Genomic DNA, 23,144 nt, shown 5'->3' on the forward strand with positions numbered 1-23,144 from the left:
ATATATATATATATATATATATATATATATATATATATATATATATATATTAAGTTTTGACACTTTATTTTAGTTAGTTTTTGAGAGTGAGATAAAGCGATTTAAATGCATTTTTGTTTATCTTATTTTAAAAAATAATTAAATTTTTTATTTATTTTTTTCAAAAATCAATTTTTTACTCATCAAATTTTAAATTTTCTCAAGTTTTGATCCCTCCCTCCTTTTTGAGTCGATTTTGTTGACGTGATAGTTTTTTGATGGACAAATTTAATACCCATATTTTATTCTGTGAGCGATTTTGTTGACGTGATATATTAAATTTGCCACGTATACATTGTCGTGTCAGCAAAACTAACTCCAAAATAAGATGGAAGACCACAACACAAGGAAAACTTGAAATTAAGAGACCAACACTGATTTTCAAAATAGTGAGATCAAAACACAATTTATTCTTTTATTTAATGTTTTAATTTTTCTTCTCATGATACCTTCGTTTTTATTTTATTTTATGTCATTTAAAAAAATATAAGAAACTATAAATCACTTTAAAATACTAATCAAACATTAATATTTATTTTCATATCATACTCTTAACTGTTTTTATTCTAATTATTTTTATTTATTTATTTATATCATTAAATAGAAAATGTTTTAAAGTAAATTATAATAAGAGATTAATTATTATATATTATAAGTATAAAAAGTTTAATACGGTCAAATGCATCATCATCATTCGTTTGTGTTATTTTATAGATGTTAAAATAAAAATTAAATTTATTTTCAACGCTTATGATTAATTTACTGTATAAAATTATTTTACATTATCGTATATTTCAATTAAATTTTTATAATAACTAAGAAAAATTGTTGTAATATTAAATTTATTGATTATTTATATATTTCAATAATTTTATTCTTATAACAAAAAATAATTATTTAATATTTTGTTAAGAGTATTTAGTGTATATTGTAAATAAAGTTATCATACAATTACAGATATATAAGTAAAGAATTAATTATTGTATTTAATAAATGAAAAAAATCATATATAAATGCGTTACAAAAAATAAAGAGAGTATTATATTTAAAAATCAATATAATAATTGATCTCACCTGATCAGGAGGGCCTTCCAAGGTCTTGGTGAATGGGCCGGAGAATGAAATGAGAGGGGGGTGTACCTGCAAGGTGCTCCAACGCTTAAGTCAGAAAAGGTACAGAATGAGATTATCAGAGTGTGAGTTAGAATACCTGCCCCTTTGCCATGAAAGGGGTATTTATATTGAGCCCCCAGCGCTGGGCCAAGGCTCCTAATGGGCTGGATTAGCTAGGCCCAAGGAGGAGCTGCCAGGGGACGCGTAAGAAGCGTTAAGACCTAGACCAAGGTCTGCCCCCTGGTCCAACTGCCCCTATCCCTAAGGAGACAATATAGGGGAGTTGGGTGACGTGGTGAGTGGGATGCCGTTATGGCTCTGCCCGACACAACTTAGGTGCCCGCGGCGTGGGTTGACGATGAGTGGATGGAGATCATATGGGGAGGACCCGCTCGTTGTCCGACACGTATTTAAGGGGCCGGGGAGACATTCTCCGGGCGGACGGTCGTTCACCTGACGTGCCCTCGTGGTCGCTTGGATACGGTCGTTTGGACGTGGGCTTGGCGAGCATTGGGCCGTGCCGTGCTAAGTGTCGTGGCCCAGTCCAGAACAGGAGCCCCCCAAGTCGAGTCTCTGAGCCAGAGAGATGACTTATGTTTCAACTAAGGGTTCCCCGAGACGATGGGGAAGCTTGATCGTTAGACAGGTGAGGTCGTAACAGACCTATTCATGACTGACATTTCTCCGGGAATGTCGGGGATGGAGGTGATCGGTTGATCTGCACCTTCCTTGTAGTAAACGTGGGTATGGCGCGGGGAGGAGGCGTCTTGGTGAGTCGAGGAGACGGACAGGTGCTCGGGTCGTTTCAGCTTCTTGTCTTTGATAGACGTGTCTCACGATTAGTGGCGTCGCTTCGTTTCGCGCGCAAAGACGGCGTAGGCAGGCTAGGCAATGATGACCTAGCGTGTTGGTCCACGTGCCAAGCCCTATAAAAAGGGGTTGAGTAACTTCATTTCTACCTTTTTCTCGCTCATACGTTCACCGGAGATCTCCACCTTCTCTCTCGTTTGCTTGCTCAACCGTCTGGATCGCCGTCTCCGCCCGTCCTCCTATCTGAACCACCGTCTTCTGTTCGGACACCACCGTACCCTTTCAACTTAACTATGTCAGGTATGATTTTCCACTGTGACCCATTCTTTTTCCTTGTTGTTTTCTGTCAAACGCATGATAATGTTGTAGAAATGTGGTTAGGTTTAACTTGGGAACAGTGTAGTGGACTGTAGGTGTATGTTAGATGGTAGAAAATAGGGTTGGGATCCTACTGTACCGGGCATAAACTTCATATGCTGGGCAATACTTGCATAGGCTGTATGAAGTTTATGCCCGGTCTCCATAGAATGCGTGCGCCACCGAGTTGAGCGCGGTTAGTGTCCGTCGCCGCTACGCCCTTTCACTTGACCTGCGGTGGAAGGGTGGATTTGATATGACGTCGAATTCACTCTTTCTGTCTGCGTTTCAGGTGCTACCGAGCGCTTACGACCGAGGAAGGAAGATTCTGGGTCCTCCACCGAAGACGCGACAATCGCTCGTCTCCCTGTCGGGGATGGGAGTGTCCGAGATGGTACCGAACACGCCTCCTCTTCCGGGCAGGTCGACTTCTCATGGGTTGCGGACGAGCCCTTGGAGGAGGAATCAGACTTCTGTGACGAGGCCATTACTGCTCACGCTATGGTCGAGACCCTAAGCCGGGAGGATCCACCAAACTGGTATTGCTGCGCCCCTAAGGAAGAAGACCGCATTTGTCATCATTTCCCGGGGAAGCAGTTCACCATGTATGAATTTGCTTTTCGTGAGGCGGGGATTAGACTGCCCTTCAGCTCCTTCCAGATGTCGGTCTTCAAGTGGCTCCGGCTGGCGCCGTCCCAACTACATCCTAATGCTCTCGCATTTATGCGGGCATTCGAGTTAGTTTGCCAGTTCCTCGGCATTGGTTGCACCCGGGCTCTCTTCTTCCACGTTTTCCATCTCCAGAGGTCTGGTTCCCGTGGTCGCCACAGTTGGGTTTCTTTCAAGCAGCCCGTGCGTCTGTTCAAGACGTACGAGGATTCTGTTCGCCATTTCAAAAGCCGGTGGTACGTGGTGATGCCGATTACCCGGGCTGCCCTTCACTCTCTCTACTACTATCAACGGGAACCTAACGGGGAGGAGACGCTGATGTCGAAGATACCGCTGAGGTGGCAGCGTGATCATTTCGATCTCTCCACAGCGCATTACCGGGTCAAGTACGCGATGCTCGGCGAGGAGGATAGGCTCGCGTACAAGAAGCTGGTCGATTACGTGCAGAGCTTCAGCTTGGCGTTCTGGGCGAATCGACAGGGCGTGCCCTACCTGGATGAGGCCGGGGAGCTAATCACCGAGACGCGTTATATCAATACGAAGGCTCTGCTCGAGTGTGATGCCGAGGAGGAAGCTCTGGCGTTATTGAGTAGGCAGACTTTGTTTAGCCTTTTATTTCTGTTTATGACTTCGGTCGCTAACGTTTGTGTGTAATTTATTTGCAGGTGCCATGCCCAATGCTCGTGATCGGGTGCTGAAGCTAGCGAATCAGGTCGGCGCTCCTGACCGGGTGCCCAAGAAGAAGAAGAAAACTGCGGCCCGTGTCTCGGAGACTGCTGGCGATGCCGGGGTCGGTCCCTCGCAGGCGGCGAGCGTGATTCCTTCCTCTCCTCCTCGGCTTCACCCGATCAACATTCCTGATAGCAGCCCGTCGCCAGCGGCTTCTCCCCTCCATAAACGGAAGCGTCCGGCTGGGGCCCTTACCAGGTCGTCTCCAGGAAGTCCGAACGGACCGGGGAGCTATCTTCTACCTCCCTGCTATTTGGAACGGTCGTTCTTCAAGGCCGAGGAGTCGATTGTTGTGCCCGCGCCTGAGGCCAAGGCTATTCTGGACCAGGATGCTGCTGCTCGGAGAAAAGATCTGGCCAGGGATATTGCTGCTGTCATCCGGGTGATGGAGACGGCCATGGTTTTGACCGACACTTCGGTCTCCACTGCCTCGCTGGAGGGTGCCCTTTTGCAGGTCCGGGCGGAGAAGGAAAAATTATCTAAAGATCTGTCGGACTACAAAGAAGAGCATCAACTACAGGAAGGGCTGAGCCGGAAGCTGGAGGAGGTGGAGAAGGAGAGGGACCAGTTGAAGGCTGCGACGGCGAGCTTGGAAGAGCAGGTGGCCGACCATCAGAAGCTGACCGAGGACAACGCTGGCCTACGGGCTCAGGTTGCGTTTCTCGAGGGAAAGGTCCGTCCCCTGGCAGATGAGACCGAGGAGGAACGCGCCCTTGGTTCGCGCGGTGAGTTGCTAGGGCATATTCGGACTCTCAACCAAGATCTCGTGGCCTGCTTCAAAGAGGGTTTCGACAATGCTGTCGAGCAGCTCGGGCTTCTGAACCCTGAGTTGGTGACAGCAGGGTCGGCCTATAACTACTGCGTCCGGGATGGTGAGATTGTCTGCCCGTTTGAAGTGGAGGAGGAGCTGGGGGGAGAAGAAGAAGAAGAAGAAGAGGATGAAGAGGTGCTCCGAGCGGAGTCTTAGTTTATCTGTTTTTCTTTGATTCTAATTATCATGGCCTGCGTGCCTTATGTATTTTGGCCTTCGGGCGTTGTAATATGGCCTTCGGGCGTACTTGGCTTCGGCTACTGTTATCGTTTTTAATGTATGAATATTTTCGTTATCATTCATTGTGCTCGTTTGTGTCTGATACTTGTTTGTATGAATTCGTACTCTGCTCGACTTTGTTAATCTCCTCGGTTTAGGGAACCGACGAAGTGTCGGGCTTTGTGCCCGTGGGTATCGAAGCCCGGGTCCGTTGTTCGAACCCTGGTCCCGAGGCTTGGGTCCTCCCATCGCGAGCTGGGTGCCCTGCCAGTCTTGGTACTTCGACGTTGAGCCTTGGTCAAGATCCCAACCGTCGGGGAGGGTTGTGTTTGTTATGTGACCCCGGATCGTTCCCGGGTCTCGTGGTTCCTCCCTGGGATTTTGGGGACGAAGAGCGTGGTCGTACCTGCCACGTCTCTCCGTGGTGTATTTAGCTGTAATATTGTCTAAGTTTTTCTGCGTTCCATGGTCGAGCGAGTTGTTCTCCTTGTAGGTTTTCTAGGTAATAGGCCCCGTTGCTCGTTTTGTCGCGGACGCGGTAAGGGCCTTCCCAGTTGGCCGCCAGTTTGCCCTCTCTCGGGTTTTTCTGGTTTCTTCTGAGGACCAGGGTGCCGACCTGGAACTCTCTTTTTATGACTTTCGCGTCATGGCGTAGTGCTATCTTTTGTTTGAGGATTGTTTCCCGGAGAGCTGTTTCGGAACGTATCTCCTCGACTAGGTCGAGCTCGGCTCTAAGGGTTTCATCGTTCATTTCCTCGTCTAGGGGCTCCTCTGTCCTCCTCGTTGGCGTCCGTATCTCCACCGGGATGACTGCCTCGGTGCCGTAAGTTAGTCGGAACGGGGTTTCCCCGGTGGTAGAATGTGGTGTCGTGCGGTAGGCCCATAGGACGCTATGTAGCTCCTCGACCCATGCCCTCTTTGCCTCGCCGAGTCTGCGTTTGAGGCCACGTAAGATTACCCTGTTGGCCGCCTCTGCCTGCCCGTTCGTCTGCGGATGCTCGACAGACGTGAAATGCTGTGTGGTGCCCAGGCTGGCGATGAAGTCCTGGAATCCTCCGTCCGTGAATTGTGTCCCGTTGTCTGTGACAAGTGCCTGGGTATACCGAACCGAGCGAGGATGTTGCGTTTGAAGAACCGGAGAATGTTCTGCGCGGTTATTTTAGCCAGTGCCTCCGCCTCGATCCATTTGGTGAAGTAATCCACCCCGACGATGAGGTATTTATTCTGATATGATCCGGTGACGAAGGGTCCGAGGATGTCCATGCCCCACCACGCGAAGGGCCATGGGGAAGACAGTGATTTGAGGTCGTTCGGGGGTGCGAGGTGCATGTCGGCATGTCGTTGGCATTTGTCACATCTTTTGACGTGCTCTTTCGAATCGTTTTGCATGGTCGGCCAGTAGTAGCCTGCTCGAAGGGCTTTTCGTGCGAGCGATCGTCCGCCGAGGTGTTGAGCGTTAATTCCCCGGTGTATCTCTCCAAGTATGTCGGGGACTTTCTCTTCCTCGACGCATTTGAGTAGTGGGATGGAGAATCCTCTCCGGTAGAGTTTGCCTTCGAGGAGTACGTACGAGCATGCGCGTCGTTTGACAGTGGTCGCCTCTTTCGGGTCAGCCGGGAGTTCGTCTCGTGTGAGGTAATTGTAGATGGGTGTCATCCAACAGTGGGCATCTCCAATAGCGTTGACCTCGAGTGGAGGCGGTAGTTTGTCGATGCTGGGCCGCGGGAGAATTTCTTGGATTACTGATTTATTCCCACCCTTTTTCCTCGTGCTGGCTAGTTTCGAGAGAACGTCTGCCCGTGTGTTGTGCTCGCGGGGTATGTGTTGAACTTCCCATTTTTCAAATCTATCAAGTTTTTCTTTGACGAGGGACAAGTACCCGAGGAGGTTGTCGTTCTTGGTTTGATATTCTCCTCGCACCTGTGAGGCCACGAGCTGGGAGTCGGTGGATATTTTTACCTCTTTTGCTCCCAGGTCCTCGGCTAACCTCAGGCCTGCGAGGAAGGCTTCGTATTCGGCTTGGTTGTTTGATGTTGGGAACGCTAGCGCTAACGATACCTCTATCAGGATCCCTTCTTCATTTTCGAGGATGATCCCGGCCCCGCTGCCTGATGTGCTAGAGGCGCCATCGACGAAGATCGTCCATTTGTGGGCGCTTTCTGCTGGAGTCGGGCAGTGGGTCATCTCCGCGACGAAGTCGGCCAGCGCCTGAGCTTTCAAGGCTTTCCTACTTTCGTATTGTATGTCGAATTCGGAGAGTTCTAGTGACCACTTGAGCATCCTCCCGGCCATATCCGGGCGCCCGAGCAGCTGTTTGATTGGCTGGTCGGTCCTCACCTTTATCGTGTGTGCGAGGAAATAATATCGTAGTCTCCTTGCTGCGTTGATGAGGGCCAGGGCGACCTTTTCGATTTGCTGATATCGGAGCTCGGGACCTTGGAGTGCTTTACTCGTAAAATAGATGGGCTTTTGTCCTTCGTCGGGTTCTCTTATTAGAACGGCGCTGACGGCCTCGGTCGCCACGGATAGGTATAAGTATAGGGTTTCCTTTTCTGATGGCCGTGACAAGACCGGGGGTTGGGACAGAACCTTCTTTAGATGGAGTAGCGCTTGCTCGCATTCATCGGTCCAGTCGAAGGTAGCCTCTTTGCGAAGGAGTCTGAAGAATGGCAATGCGTGCTGGGCGGACTTGGCGATGAAACGGGAGAGTGAGGCGAGCACTCCATTGAGCGACTGGATCGATTTTTTGGTTTTCGGGGTCGGAAACTCCGAGAATGCCCGGCATTTGTCGGGGTTGGCCTCGATCCCTCTTTCGGTGAGATAGAAACCGAGGAACTTGCCTGCCCGGACTCCGAACGTGCATTTCTCGGGGTTGAACCTCATTTTACACTGTCTCGCCTGCTCGAATACCTTCGTAAGGTGTCGAGCATGGGTTATCTCCTCGTGTGATTTGACGATCATGTCGTCCATGTATACTTCGAGCATGTCCCCTATTTCGTCCTTGAAGACTTTGTTCATCATGCGTTGGTATGTAGCGCCAGCGTTCTTGAGCCCGAACGGCATCACGTTGTAATAGTAGTTGCCCGTTGGGGTCATGAACGCTGTGTGTTTCTTGTCTGCGGGCGACATAGGGATCTGGTTGTATCCACTATATGCGTCCATGAAGGACAAGAGTTTAAAACCTGCAGAGTTGTCAACGAGCGAGTCTATATTAGGGAGGGGGAAAGCATCTTTCGGGCAAGCCCTATTAAGATCAGTATAATCAACACACATACGCCATTTTCCATTATTTTTCTTAACGAGGACTACATTAGAGAGCCAGGTTGTGTACTGGGCTTCAGAAATAAAATTTGCCTCTAAGAGGTCTTTTACAGCTCGCTCGGCAGCCTCTGCCTTTTCGGGCGATTGCTTGCGTCTACGCTGTGCTATGGGCTTGGCTGCCCGGTCTACAGCTAGCTTATGACACGCGATCTCGGGGTCCAGCCCGGGCATTTCTGCGGCATTCCACGCGAAGAGGTCGGAGTTCTCTTTGAGGCATGCTACTAGCTCTTCTCTTGTTTCCTCGGGTAGTCCCTTACCTATCTTCACCGTCCTTTCCGGATCGTCCCCAAGAGGAATGAGTTCGAACTCCCCGTCGGGGATTGGTCGGACCGGGTGTTCGAGAGAGCGTTCCTTGGGGAACCTCCCTTCTTCGGTCTCGTCCAGCCCGACGCGACAGTCGAGGTCGATGGCGTTGACTCCTCGGGCGGGATCCTCGGTCTTGAGTTTTTTGTTGTTGCAGTTGCTCTTCGTGCTGACTACGGCCTGTCCTTTTACTGCGGCGTCGTAGCATCGCCGGGCTGCTTCGATGTCACCATGGATGGTGACCACACGTCCCAATTTGGTGTAGTATTTCATCTTCAGGTGGACGGTGGATGGGACCGCAGTGAGTTCGGCCAGTGTCGGGCGTCCAAAGATGCAATTGTAGAGAGACGGACAGTCTACGACCAGGAATTGGATTTTGACTTCCCTGGCCGTTTCTTGTTCGCCGAAAGTGACGAGGAGCTCAACATATCCCCACGGTCTGGTTGTTGCTCCGTTGAATCCTTGGAGATCTGATCCGACGTAGGGGGCTAAGTTGGTCTTGTCTAGCTTCAGAGTCTTGAAGAGGTGGACGTACATGATATCCACTGAGCTGCCTTCGTCGACCAGGATGCGTCGTACGTCGAATCGGGCCATCTTTGCTCTTATCAATAGTGGGATGGCCGAGTTCGGGGATCCGCCCGGGAGTTCCTCCAGGAAGAAGGATATTGGGTTGGATTTTCCCCGGTATTTTGTCAATGTCACTTTCTGCTCGGGGGCAGTCAGTAGGAGTTCGTCGAACTTACGTTTGACGGAGAGGGTCGCGGATTCCCCGTTAGTTCCTCCTCCTGATATCACCAGTGTGGTAGGGAAGTCTTCCCAGGGGCTGAGTGCAGTGATCTTGCCCTCGGGCAATGGTTCGGGGAGGAAGAAATCTTCCGGTCGTGACACGCAGAGGGCCACTTGATAGGGAGAGTTGTCGGGGGGTGTGTTTTCCCGGGGTCTCTTCTTCTCTGGCTCGTCGTGTCTGGGAGCTTCGTTCTTCCTCGTGTACTGCTTCAGGTGCCCTTCCTGGATTAAAATTTCAATCGCATCTTTCAGGTGGACGCAGTCTTCGGTCACGTGCCCGTGACTTCTGTGGAACCGGCAGTACTTTGATTTGTCGGTGTGGGGCTTTGGTGCAGACGGTTTTGGGAACCTGACCCTGCCCTGCTTAAATTCAGAGTTGATACATTCTGCGAGGATACGCTCTCGAGGAGCTGTCAGTAAGGTGTACTCGCTATATCTGCCCGCGGGGCCTCTTCCTTCCCGGAGCTCGCGAGGTCTTTCTTCTCTTCGTTTGTCTCCGTTGCGACGGGAAATGCTCGTGTCCTCGCGTTTTGAGTGCTCGGTCTCCCCAGCGTTACGTCCGCTGCGGGCATTGTGTGCCACCTGCTTTTCCTCGTATCTGATGTAGGCCTGGGCTTTATGCAGGAGCTCGTTTAAGGTGCGGGGAGGTTCGATCCCTACGGCTCTGCTAAGTTCACTGCCGGGTAAGAGACCTCTCTCGAGGAGATACTTCTTCATGTGCTCGGTGGTATCTACCTCGACAGCTTCCTGGTTGAATCGCTCGATGTATGAGCGCAGTGTTTCATTCTTCTTCTGCACTATGGCTTCAAGGGTCGCCTCAGTCTTGGGGTGACGACGGGAAGCTGTAAAGTGCCGGGTGAACATGGACCTCATGACTCTCCATGACGTAATGGACTCAGGGGCCAAGCTTTTGTACCAGGCCATGGCCCCTTTCCTGAGGGTCGTTGAGAACAGTCGGCATTTTAGGTGCCCGGTTATATCATTGCGGTAGTCGAGCATCGCGTTGACGTTGTCGACGTGATCGTCGGGATCTGTAGTCCCGTCGTACACAGCTAGGTTTGGCGGTTTCTCCATGCCTTTGGGGAGCGGGGCTTCCATTATTGCCCGAGATAGGGGGCAATGCAAATCTTCCTCGTCGCTCCTTAAGGGAGACCGTTCGTTGTTGTCGGGGCTGTGCCCGCGCCTTGGTGATGTTCTCGCTCGACCACCGTCACGATGGGCGCGTGCCCTGCTGGCGTGGGGTTCGGGAGAGCGACGTCCTCGCTTCTTCGTGGGCTCCGAACGTTGTTGTATCCTACTCACCGGCTGGGGCCGGGCCTCTTGTCGTTCGGCTTCGAGGGCCATGATTCGTTCGTGCTGCTGGTGGAGCATAGAACCGGCCTGATTGAGGGCATTCACCATGGCAATCATTACGGCGTCTCCTTCAACGGGAACGGGAATGGGATGAAATGTCTCTGCCCCTAAATTGTGGGCGTGAGAGGCATCTCCGTTGTTTTGGGGCTCTGGAGACGGGGTGGATGGATGACCGTCCCGAACGTCCGCTTCATGGGATGGCGGGCCGTCGTCCATGTTGTAGTTGACGAGGGGACGGCTGTGATCGCTATGTTGTTCTCCGGCCATGTTGGAAGGACAGAAATAAATGAGCTTTTGATCCTCGTTTGATGAAGATGGGGATAGCTAGTTCCCACAGACGGCGCCACTGATCTCACCTGATCAGGAGGGCCTTCCAAGGTCTTGGTGAATGGGCCGGAGAATGAAATGAGAGGGGGGTGTACCTGCAAGGTGCTCCAACGCTTAAGTCAGAAAAGGTACAGAATGAGATTATCAGAGTGTGAGTTAGAATACCTGCCCCTTTGCCATGAAAGGGGTATTTATATTGAGCCCCCAGCGCTGGGCCAAGGCTCCTAATGGGCTGGATTAGCTAGGCCCAAGGAGGAGCTGCCAGGGGACGCGTAAGAAGCGTTAAGACCTAGACCAAGGTCTGCCCCCTGGTCCAACTGCCCCTATCCCTAAGGAGACAATATAGGGGAGTTGGGTGACGTGGTGAGTGGGATGCCGTTATGGCTCTGCCCGACACAACTTAGGTGCCCGCGGCGTGGGTTGACGATGAGTGGATGGAGATCATATGGGGAGGACCCGCTCGTTGTCCGACACGTATTTAAGGGGCCGGGGAGACATTCTCCGGGCGGACGGTCGTTCACCTGACGTGCCCTCGTGGTCGCTTGGATACGGTCGTTTGGACGTGGGCTTGGCGAGCATTGGGCCGTGCCGTGCTAAGTGTCGTGGCCCAGTCCAGAACAATAATAAAAAACTGAAGTGATATTATTAATTTGTTATGTCATGAATGTCTGAATTGACTTTTGCTAAATACCTTAAAAAAAGCATTATGGCCGAAGGGTCTTCTAGATGACTTGGGTATGAAATTAGAACGTGTGAAACTGAGTTGTGATAGTCAAAGTGCGATTCACTTGGCTAAGAACCAAATTCATCATACTCAGACCAAGCATATCGATGTAAGGTATCGCTTTATACAGGATATCGTAGAGGAATGTCATATTTATCTTACGAAGGTACATATTGATGATAACCCGGCTGACATGTTAACCAAGGTTTGTCAAGTAACAAGTTTCAACATTGCTTGAACTTGCTAAACATTATTCCATATTCGTCCAAAATTTGAATGTTTCAAATTACGAACGAGGTGGAGAATTGTGGGAATAATATTTGGTAATACTAAATATGGAATGTAATTTACTCCGGTAAATTGTGGAGGAATAATAGGAAGGATATAAGTGAGAGGTTTATATTTGTGGTTAATTTAAATCCATAAATTATTTAGCTTGTATGTCACAATAAATTCTTCATACATTTTGTAGACCAATAACAATATAAATATATAGAGTGTAATAAAATGATTCTTCTTTAGATATCTTTATTCATACAAGTCTTGTTCAATTTTAGTGAGTTCTATATTTCATATCATTAATATAAGTAAAATATATGTTGCGGCTCTAACATAATAAAAAACTGAAGTGATATTATTCATTTGAGATAGAATCTGAAGACCAATCATATTCTAGTCGTGGTCAGGTGGAGAATCCTATCGCCAGTGAATATGGTGAAGAGGATGAACATGATCATGAAGAGGTTCAACAGAAAAATACACATGTGTTACAACAACAACAACAAGAATCTTTGGATGTCACTAGGCCAAAGAGAAATTCTAAACTAGTTCAGAAGTTTGGGTCAGACAAACCTCTGAGGCATTATGGACATGTTAACTTGGTGGAATATGCACTCTCAGTTGAAGATGATGAGTCGGTTGTAACACCCATTTTTCTACCCAAAAATACCTAACATATAATCAGAGTAAATAAGCACACATATAAACAAAAGGGCGTCACATCGACGTTTTTAAAAACTAAAAGATTTCAAAACCAACATCATTCATCCTCGATATACAATACACCTGCTCATCTAAAATAACACATTTCAAATATCATGAATATACAAGAATATGCGCTCGCAGCGGAAAATAATGAATATTCATGCATTTCATAAAATGATTCATGTCCCATACCATGATCATCTCTCAATAATCTCTTCAAGATAAGATAAAACCATATCCAGAATATTTGGCACTATGGCCTCTCAAACAGCAAATTGCAATTAAACGTGTTCACAAGTAATAACATAACACATATCCAAATAAGATATGAGTTCAATACTACTATTCTACCCAGTGTTACATGACCAGAGCATTGACTCACTACCTAGTCTCTAAATCAAAACACGGAGACTCTCCGGCTAATCTCGAGTGAGCTACCTTCCACTTACTTCAGCAATACTACTCTTGAGTATCTGCACGATGCCCATGTAAAGGCAACATTCAAATAGAAGGGTGAGAATTCGAATCATTATGAAGAAGTATAATAAAACACAATGATTAAATCAACAATTAAAGGAAATCATCACACCTTGTATAACCATGTAAATAATACTAACCAATATTTATTTCACATGTTCCAAGCATACATCAAAACTCAAGGAGTATAGTATAAAAATCCATTGCTATATTCCCAAATATACACATAACCATAATTATCACATAATCACATATTTTACCAAGTTATGTATCCAACATCACCAAATCCAATTACCATATCTCATACACACATAACCATCACATCAATGCATATACTTTCCGATTCAATATCTAGAATCCAAGCCACGCTTCCGATCCGGACAAGATCAAAGCCACTACGTCTATTTCCAATTAAGGATCAACGTCTGCTACGTCTATTTCCAATTAAGGTTCAGCGTCTACTACGTCTATTTCCATTCAAGGATCAACGTCTGCTACGTCTATTTCCATTTAAGGATCAACGTCTACTACGTCTATTTCCACTCAAGGATCAACGTCTGCTACGCCTATTTCCATTTAAGGATCAACGTCTACTACGTCTATTTCCATTCAAGGATCAACGTCTGCTACGTCTATTTCCATTTAAGGATCAACGTCTACTACGTCTATTTCCACTCAAGGATTAACGTCTGCTACGCCTATTTCCATTTAAGGATCAACGTCTATTACCATGTGAACCCACAGTTTCACCGCTTCCACCATAAAGCCAACTATGCCATGAATGAATGTACAAACACCAACAATATATGCAATTAAGATCATCTCTACCATCTTAACATTCCACATATAACCATAATTCAACTGTATGCGTTATCCACCAATGATACATATACACATTCATAGCAAATATAATATTCACATATATAAGCTAATTATCGAATACGCACACTTAGGTTTCATCCCAAAATGGTTACAGCATTTAAAAGCCTCAATTTTTCCTTTTTCAACAGCAAGTAACCGGTTAACGCATTTTGGGTAACCCGTTAACACGAAAACAGAATTCAATTCCTGGGCAGATTTTTAACTAAGTAACTGGTTAACGCATTTTGGGTAACCCGTTAACACAAAACAAAATTCAATTCCTGGGCAGATTTTTAACTAAGTAACCGGTTAACGCATTTTGGGTAACCCGTTAACACAAAAACAGAATTCAATTCCTGGGGCAGATTTTCAACAAGTAACCCAGGTTAACGCATTTTGGGTAACCCGTTAACACAAAAACATAATTCAATTCCTGGGGCATATTTTCAGCAAGTAACCCGTTAACGCATTTTGGGTAACTCGTTACTCAGCCTAAAACTGAAATTTTTCTTAACGTTACCTGTACTGTAATGAAATTTAATAAACTAAGTGGTTTCTCAATCTATCCCTCAATTTCATCCATATATCCATTCCAAACGAAATTACTCATCACAAATCAAAGATTACTCATCAAAACCTAACAATTTCAAAATCATAAAAATTAGGGATTTCAACCTAAACATATTTCTACCCATTGACCCAATTATACTAACCCATAATAATAAGGATTCTCCCCTTTACCTCTTCAATTTTCTGGAAATCCTAGCTTATCCCTTGTTCTTCCCCTCTTCTCCTTAATTTTTCCTCTTTTCTTTCTCGTTGCCTTGAAAATGACCAAATGAGGGCTACTTCTCACTCTCCTCACCTCTTACTATCCTAGTATATATTTGGGCTTAAGAAATGATACCTCTAATTTAATTATTAGGCCCAATAAGACATAATATTATAACATCTCTATTTAGTTCAAATAAATTCAACCAACACAATATACACACCAAGTTAATTAATATAATCAATTATTATACTACTTAACAACCAATTAATTAATTAACACCCCAAATAAATAAAATAAGATATAATAATAATAATATAAGAAATAAATACTAAAAATTGGGTTGTTACATTGGTCACCTTCAAGCAATCTATCAAAGACAAAGATATAGAGTGTTGGTTGGTTGCTATGGAGGAAGAGATCCAGTCTCTTCACAAGAACAAGACATGGGAGGTGGTCTGATTCCCTATAGGAAAGTCTGTTATCGGTTGTAAGTGGGTGTATAAAAGAAAAGAAGATCATACTAAGTTGTGCGGTACAAGATATAAGGCTAGACTAGTGGCCAAGGGGTTTGCACAAAAGGAAGGAGTTGATTACAATGAGATATTTTCTCCGATGGTGAAACATACTTCTATCCGGGTGCTATTAAGTTTAGTAGCTCACAGTGATCTTGAGTTGGAACAACTAGACGTGAAGACAACCTTCTTGCATGGAGACTTAGATGAGGAAATATATATGTATCAACCTGAGGGATATAAGGTTGAGGGTAAAGAGAGTCAGGTATGCCGCTTGAGAAAATCATTTTATGGGTTAAAACAATCTCCTAGATAGTGGTACAAGAAATTTGTTTCTTTTATGATAAAACAAGGTTTCTCTAGAAGTAGTTATGACAGTTGTGTCTATATTCAGAAGCTTCATGGAGATAATTATATCTATCTATTATTGTATGTCGATGACATGCTTATTACTTTAAAAAGCAAGGTGGAGATAGATAAGTTGAAGTTTAAACTTGGTAAAGAGTTTGAGACGAAGAATTTGGGCGCTGCAAAGAAAATATTGGGTATGGAGATTAGAAGAGAGCGGACAAACCGAAAACTGTTGTTGAGTCAAAAAGGCTATTTAGAGCGGGTTGTTGAAAGGTTTTGAATGAAAGGTGAGAAGTCGATGGTTACTCCATTAGCTCCATATTTTAGGCTTTCTGGAAATCAATCTCCCACTACAGCAGAAGATAAGGAATACATGGAAAATGTACCTTATGCTAGTGAAGTTGGCAGTCTGATGTACACTATGGTGTGTACACATCTAGATATTTCACAAGCGGTAAGTGTTTTTAGTAGGTTCATGGCGAATCCGGGAAAGGCACATTAGGAAGCGGTGAAGTGGATTTTGAGGTACTTGAAAGGTACCATTAACACTAGTTTGTGTTTTGATGGAGACACATGTCAAATAAGTGGGTTTGTTGATTCAGATTATGCTGGCGATCTAGATAGATGACGATCTACTACTGGTTATGTGTTTCAAATACACGGTGCTCTAGTTAATTAGAGATCGATGTTACAACATAAAGTGACACTCTCTACTACAGAAGCTGAGTACATGGTAATAGCAGAAGGAGTGAAGGAAATATTATGACTGAAGGGTCTTCTAGATGACTTGGGTATGAAACAAGAATGTGTGAAACTGAGTTGTGATAGTCAAAGTGAGATTCACTTGTCTAAGAACCAGGTTCATCATGCTCAGACCAAGCATATCGATGTAAGGTATCATTTTGTACAGGATGTCATAGAGGAAGGTCATATTTCTCTTACGAAGGTACATACTGATGATAACTCAACTGACATGTTAACCAAGGTTGTGTTAGGTAATAAGTTTCAACATTGCTTGAACTTGCTAAACATTATTCCATATTCGTCCAAAATTTGAATGTTTCAAATTACGAACGAGGTGGAGAATTGTAGGAATAATATTTGGTAATACTAAATATGGAATGTAATTTACTCCGGTAAATTATGGAGGAGTAATAGGAAGGATATAAGTGAGAGGTTTATATTTGTGGTTAATTTAAATCCACAAATTATTTAGCTTGTATGTCACTATAAATTCTTCATACATTTTGTTGACCAATAACAATAGAAATATATAGAGTGTAATAAAGTGATTCTTCTTTAGATATATTTATTCATACAAGTCTTGTTCAATTTTAGTGAATTCTATATTTCATATCATTAATAGAAGCAAACTATTCATTGTGGCTCTAACATAATAAAAAACTGAAGTGATATTATTAATTTGTTATGTCATGAATGTTTGAATTGACTTTGCTAAATACATTTTCTCACAAAACTGTTTTTCCTCGCTCGTACCTTTTCTCACTCGAGAGTATAGTTTCTTTTCTTTTTTTTTTAAAGTTAAATTATACTCCATTCATTCCTTATTATAAGTCAAATTTGATTTTTAAATTTATTGAATTAAAGCGGATGCATGTATAATGTGATGTCTTCTTAGCATACACCTTATTTTAATTTTAAAAAATAGGTCTAATTTTTTTTATAAAAGAATACAATTTTAATAATTTAAAATAACGCTAAAAAATAGTTATATATTAATCAAATAAAGCATAAAGAAACTCATAGTATTTTTTAAACTATAAATACAATTATAGCATAACGAAAGAAATAAGGAAGGTGTTTTTGTAAACACGCATAGAGTTGTTGCTCGTTATTGTGTGAGATATTCATTATATTAAATTTGTGTTAATTTTCTTTCTTAGAGGCATTCTTTGAAAACACACACTTGTAAATCTCAAAGTTGTTTGAGTGGTTCCTTGAGTGACTAGGTTTTATTCAGATAGACTCACGAAGACAAAGACGGTTTGTTAAACTTAAGAATTTGTTTCAAACAAGCTCCTAGATCTTGGTATGAACGCCTCCGTGGATTTTTGATTAAGAAAGGATTTAATCATGGTAAATTATATACTACTTTGTTTATAAAATGTAAAGAAAATTATATCTTATTAGTTCTAGTTTATGTTTATGATATTATATTTGGATCCACTAATGAATCTCTTTGCAAGGAATTTGTGAGTTTGATGCAAGAGTAGTTCAAAATGTCATTGATGTAATAACTTACTTACATTTTAAAATTATAGATAAATTAAACAGAAGTTGGTATGTTCATCATCCATACAAATTATTGCTTAGAGCTCCTAAAGAAATATGATATGAAAGATTCTAAAAGCATTTAAACTCCAATGACTTCAAGTGTCCTGATAGATAAAGATGAACAAGGCGTAGAAATCAATATTACCAAATATAGATGTATCATAGGATCTTTTATTTATTTGACCGCGAGTAGGCCCGATATTATGTTTAGTGTGTGCATGTACGCTCCATTTTAAGCGTTACATGGGGAATCCTTATTTAAGATCTTAATAAAAAATTGAGGTATCTTAATGGAACCTCACATCACGGTCTTTAGTTTTTCAAAGGAAGTGCGTGTAGATTAATAGCAATATCTAATTATGATTTTCTTCCTACAAATTGGCAAAGAAGAGTAGTAGTGGAACTTGTCACTTGTTTGGAAATTATTTAGTTTCTTGGCATAATAAGAAGCGGCATAACATTGCTCTTTCTACCACTAACATTGAATATGTATCCGCCGGTAACTATTATGCACAAGTCTTAAGGCTGAAACAATAGTTATTAGATTATAATTTAAAACTCCAATGCATTCCAATCATATATGATAACACTAGCATTATAAGTCTTACTAAGAACCTCGTGCTAAATTCACACACTAATATCCGTACCATTTCCTAAGAGTTCATGTTGAAAAAGGAGGTGCTACTTTTTAGTATGAAGCGGCATAACATTGCTCTTTCTACCGCTAACATTGAATAATCACAAAAGCGTTATTCACAAAACTTTTTCAAAAGATTCATAGGGAATTGAGAATCTTGAATTCTTCTTTTTATAAATATATTTATATCCCTATTTCATTTCTTCTTGATATATTTGTTTTGCTGTAAACTAAAATTTTCTTGTAGTAAGTTACATCTAAACCAATACTATTGGTATGAGTCATACAACTTTTATCTTTTGATGTATTGTCTTCGTATTTTATTCTCTATGCCTATTTGTTTACTTCTTATATGTTGCTTTAAATCCATTAATTTCTAAGTTATTGTATGACTACTTGTTGGGCATTTAAAACCTTTTTAAGTGCATTCTTTTAATTATGTGCATTTCAAATATCTTTTTAAATTGCTCATGCATTGTTTAATCTTTCATGTATGTTTATCTTGTTCACGTATAGTTTTGTTGTTGATTAATTTCATATCGTATTGCACATATTTGTTTTCACTTGGCATGTCATTCTTCATATATTCGTGATATATGATAACATGAAATAATATCACATTTTTGGACTCGATTTAATTAAATTATATTATTATTTGTTTCAATTTATTTCATATTATTCGATATTACGTGGTATTTTCCCTTCTATTTGTCTCAAGTAACTTATTTGAAGCTTAAGTGAAAAAGGAAGAAAAGGAGGTGCAAAAAGAGGATGAAAGAGCATTCCACTAAAGCCCAGCCCACAACTACAAAGGAGATGCGCTGAGAGGCTGTGACGAGCGCCACGCATGGTGTGACGAGCGTCACGCCTTGCTACTCTGTGTTACGAGTGTAACACATGGTGTGACGGACGTCACACCCCACTCCTATATTTTTGGCTTTGACGCATCCACGAAGTACGCTTTGAAGCAGTCAGCCAAACGTGCCAAATTTTGCTCCAACAAACTTTTCTCCACGGATCCCTCATTCAAAACCAAGTCTCCCTTGATTTTCTCAACCACCAAAACCAAGTCTCCCTTGATTTTCTCAACCACTAAGACCAAATGAACACTATATAAAGGACCCAAATGGGAAAAATTGGGGACGGCCTACTTTTACATTTTTTACGCTCTGCAATTTAGTTTTCAGCTTTCTAGCTTTTAGCATTTTTTTTCTTTTTCAGCAACCTTGTTTCTGTTGCCATTATTTTTACAGCATTATATTTTTTTCAGCATTCCATATTTTTCTTCAGCAATTTATTTCCTTTGTTAGTTTAATTTTTTAGGCATTCAATTAATTTTCTCACAATAGTTTCTACACCAGAAACTATTGTGTCACTTTAACTAGATCTAACCTTACGTTAGATCATAGTATTTTATTCCTTTGCCTTTATTTTACTGTCTGATCGAAGATTGTGAAGAACAAATCCAACCGGTCTGTGGTGGAGTGTTCAAGCATCGAAGTTAGAGAACAATCAAGATTTCTATTAATTTTACAGGTTCTTTAATTTATTGTTTTAATTTATATATGATCTGCACTGCTGTTTATCTATATTGTTTGCCTGATATGGCTTTAATTAAGCGTAATAATTGTTTAGATCTGTTTAGCATGTCTGGCTAATTTATTTAGGTATCGGTATGTAAAGTAAGCGGAATGAAGGAATCGAAACTAAGTTGGTTAAATTACGTTTAAAAATAAAGTCACTCTTTTTATGGTCTCAATTTACAGGTTTAATAACAAAGTTTTTGTACGAGAGTAAAAGACATAAAGAAGTTAAATTCAATAGAACGAGAGTTTGAGTTTTTAACTGGACATAGTAAATTGAGCATTAATTCTAAGTCAGGGCGAAAGAAATTTTTAGAGTTAATTAAATTCTAATCTTTTTCAAAAAGTATTTTTAAAAGTTAAATGTGAGGACGAGAGTTAAGCATTTGAATTTAATTATATAATCTAAGTCAACAGAGCGAGAGTTTGAGACGAGGGTGTTTAAACGATTAGTGTTTTCTTAAAAAGAGTTTCTATAGATTCTGTTGTTTTCAAAAGGTGATTTTGGTGACAGCTGCGTTAATATAAAGTCATAGTCTATTCAACAGAGCGAGAGTTTGAGAAAAGACTTTTAATCAATAGTATTTACTGAAAAGATTTATTTTAAAAAACCAAGAAACCAACGAAGATTTGATTCCCTAATTACGACGAACTACATACCGATATCCGCTTTATTGATATTTAATCTAGATCTTATTTTAGTTTTAACTTTTCCCCCGAACAATCAAAGTATCATCCGCCTTAGCTTTACGAAGTAACCTTAGATAACGGTATATCGATTCATAAGTCCCTGTGGGATCGATATCTTTTAAAACTACGCGATAGAACTGTGCACTTGCAGTTTGTACCCCAAATTCGACTCATAAAGTCGCGATCAAGTTTTTGGCGCCGTTGCCGGGGACTTTTATTTAGTCGATATCGTAACTCTTCTGTTACGTTGTAGAGACTAAGGCAATTTTTTTTCTATTACTATGTATCACCCAAACTTTCTCTACGATTATCACTCCCAGTATTTTGAGGAATCGCAAGATTCCTATAAATCCAACCTGGAAATATTAATGGAGGATTTCATTGAGACTCAAACTCACTCAAGGATAGAATCTATGATGGAACGCTTTGTGGCTACACAAACTCTTCAGAATGAAGAATTTAGAAAACAAAGTCTCTATACCAATGAAACCCTTACGCAACTGAACATTGTGGTCGAGTCCCTCGTCACTCACAACGAGGCATTGGAGACTCAAATCTCCCTACTTGCGCAGACACCTCTAAGACCTTTCCCTGAGAAACATGCGGATATGGTAACAACCACCAGTGAAAGATTTACCGAAAATCCTAAGGATAGTGATAATGAGGAGGGTTCAGGTGAGAAAAAAGTAGAGATTGAGAAAGTTCCACAAACACCACCCGAAAGGGAGGTTGTCAAAAAGGTAGAGAAGGAAGAGCTATGTGTTGTCCCTCCTCCCTATAAATCACCAATTCCTTTCCCGCAAAGGTCTGTGGAAGTTAAGGTAGACCCCAAATCCGAAAGAAATGAGGAGCTATCAGAAAATATCCACACCAATGCACCTTTATTTGCCACCCTGAACAAGAAGAGAGAATTTGAAGCCCATGAAATTAGGGAACTAATTAGTATAAAAAGGGGCAAACCAGACTTTGAGGTGGTGTTTTCAAAAATTGAACCTAAACCTGAAAAGCTAGCTCTTAGAATAGAGCCAGAACCACCACCACAAGTTCAGAAGGATAAACTACCTCGCAGAAGAAAAAGAAGAAAAAGTGATGGATATGAGAGATGGATTGATAAGTGGCCATGGAAATCAAGGATAATTAAAAGTTTGCCTGAGGATTCATCCTCGAAAGAACCACCATGAGTACTTACACTCCTAAGTTGCCGCGCTATCGACGTAAAACATAGCGAATATTTCCAGTTCTGTTAATGTCAATTTTTCTCTCTATCCATTTTTTTCCTTCCCTTTCATAAAGTCAATCCGTATTTTTCTTTAATAACCATTACTGACTTAATGCCAGTATCTACTTGAATTCATCGAGCTACTGACTTTCATCATGCAACCAGTAGATACCATTTTCAGAGGCAGTGTTCAGAGAAGGCGGTATGATTATCTAGCCCAGAAGGATATGGCACTGACCATATATTATGATGGACCGACCATGGATAAATTAGGCATCTGAGATATCATCCTGTTTATGTTTAACCAGCTTGGGTGGGAAAACGTAGCCATTAAGAGACTGTTTGTCACGTACCGTGAGCTAACCTTAGAATTCCTGATTTCCCTTGTATACATCCCTGAACATGGTTACGGACTTAACAAAGGGTTAATATCCTTTAGGTTATTTAGCATGGACTTCACCTACACCCGTCGAGACCTTGCTGACCTCTTAGGATTCCCTAGCGGCCCTTTCGTCTTTAATACCCGCCAGGAGGACCTTATTGATGACATTGATCTCGATGACTTCTGGGGTTGCATATCCGGAGAACCCAACCCAAACCCGAATGAGATGCACTCACAAAAGATCCATAACCCTGCTATCCGATATTTTCATAAAATACTAGCCCACACCTTATTTGGTAAGGAAGAGAATAACACCTTAGTGGCCCGACTATTTACCTTGCCTAATCATGAGAGAACGAGTGTTCACAACCACAATAGCTGACTTTATGACTTAGATGAACACCCTATTGATCCACCTCCATCCTCCCGACGTCGTCGCAGAAGGAGGCCAGCAACTAATGAGGATATCATGGACGCCATTGATACCATGCAGGCGCAGAATGTCGAAGTGATGCAACTGATGCGCCAGATGCAACAACAACAGGAAGCAAGGAATGCAATAACCGACCAGCGGTTCACTGAGTTGCTTAGCAGGTTTGACGACTTAGGAGTACGTCAACGATCACCAGGTCCCAGAACACGAGGCGGAAGGCAGCATTGACTTTTTCTTTTCTTTTTCTATTCATTTTGTTTTGTTTTTCTTTTGAACCATTAGGGACAATGTTTCATCTAAGTATGGGGGAGGGAAAACTTTGTTGCAGTTATTATTATTCCTCCTTCAATGTTTCTTTTTCAAGAATGTTATTTTCCCTTCATT

General features: G+C 42.7%; 1 protein-coding gene across 1 annotated transcript; it reads right to left on the minus strand.

The window, feature by feature from the left end:
* Window positions 1–5,177: 5,177 nt before the first annotated feature.
* LOC127108942 (uncharacterized) lies at window positions 5,178–10,777 on the minus strand. Its single transcript, XM_051046028.1, has 2 exons — window positions 6,318–10,777; window positions 5,178–5,679 (listed from the first exon to the last, which is right to left on the minus strand). Exons 1-2 carry the CDS (start codon window positions 10,775–10,777, stop codon window positions 5,178–5,180), a joined length of 4,962 nt encoding a protein of 1,653 aa, XP_050901985.1.
* Between the last annotated feature and the right edge of the window lie 12,367 nt (window positions 10,778–23,144).

This window comes from Lathyrus oleraceus, chromosome 1 (assembly GCF_024323335.1).
Source record: "Lathyrus oleraceus cultivar Zhongwan6 chromosome 1, CAAS_Psat_ZW6_1.0, whole genome shotgun sequence".
Lineage (NCBI taxonomy): Eukaryota > Viridiplantae > Streptophyta > Magnoliopsida > Fabales > Fabaceae > Lathyrus > Lathyrus oleraceus.

Coding starts and splice junctions, on each gene's coding strand:
- LOC127108942 (XM_051046028.1), bottom strand. CDS start 10,777: ATGGCCGGAGAACAACATAGCGATCACAGCCGTCCCCTCGTCAACTAC. Junction 5,680..6,317: donor GTCAAACGACGCGCATGCTC/GTACGTACTCCT, acceptor CCTCAAACGCAG/ACTCGGCGAGGCAAAGAGGG.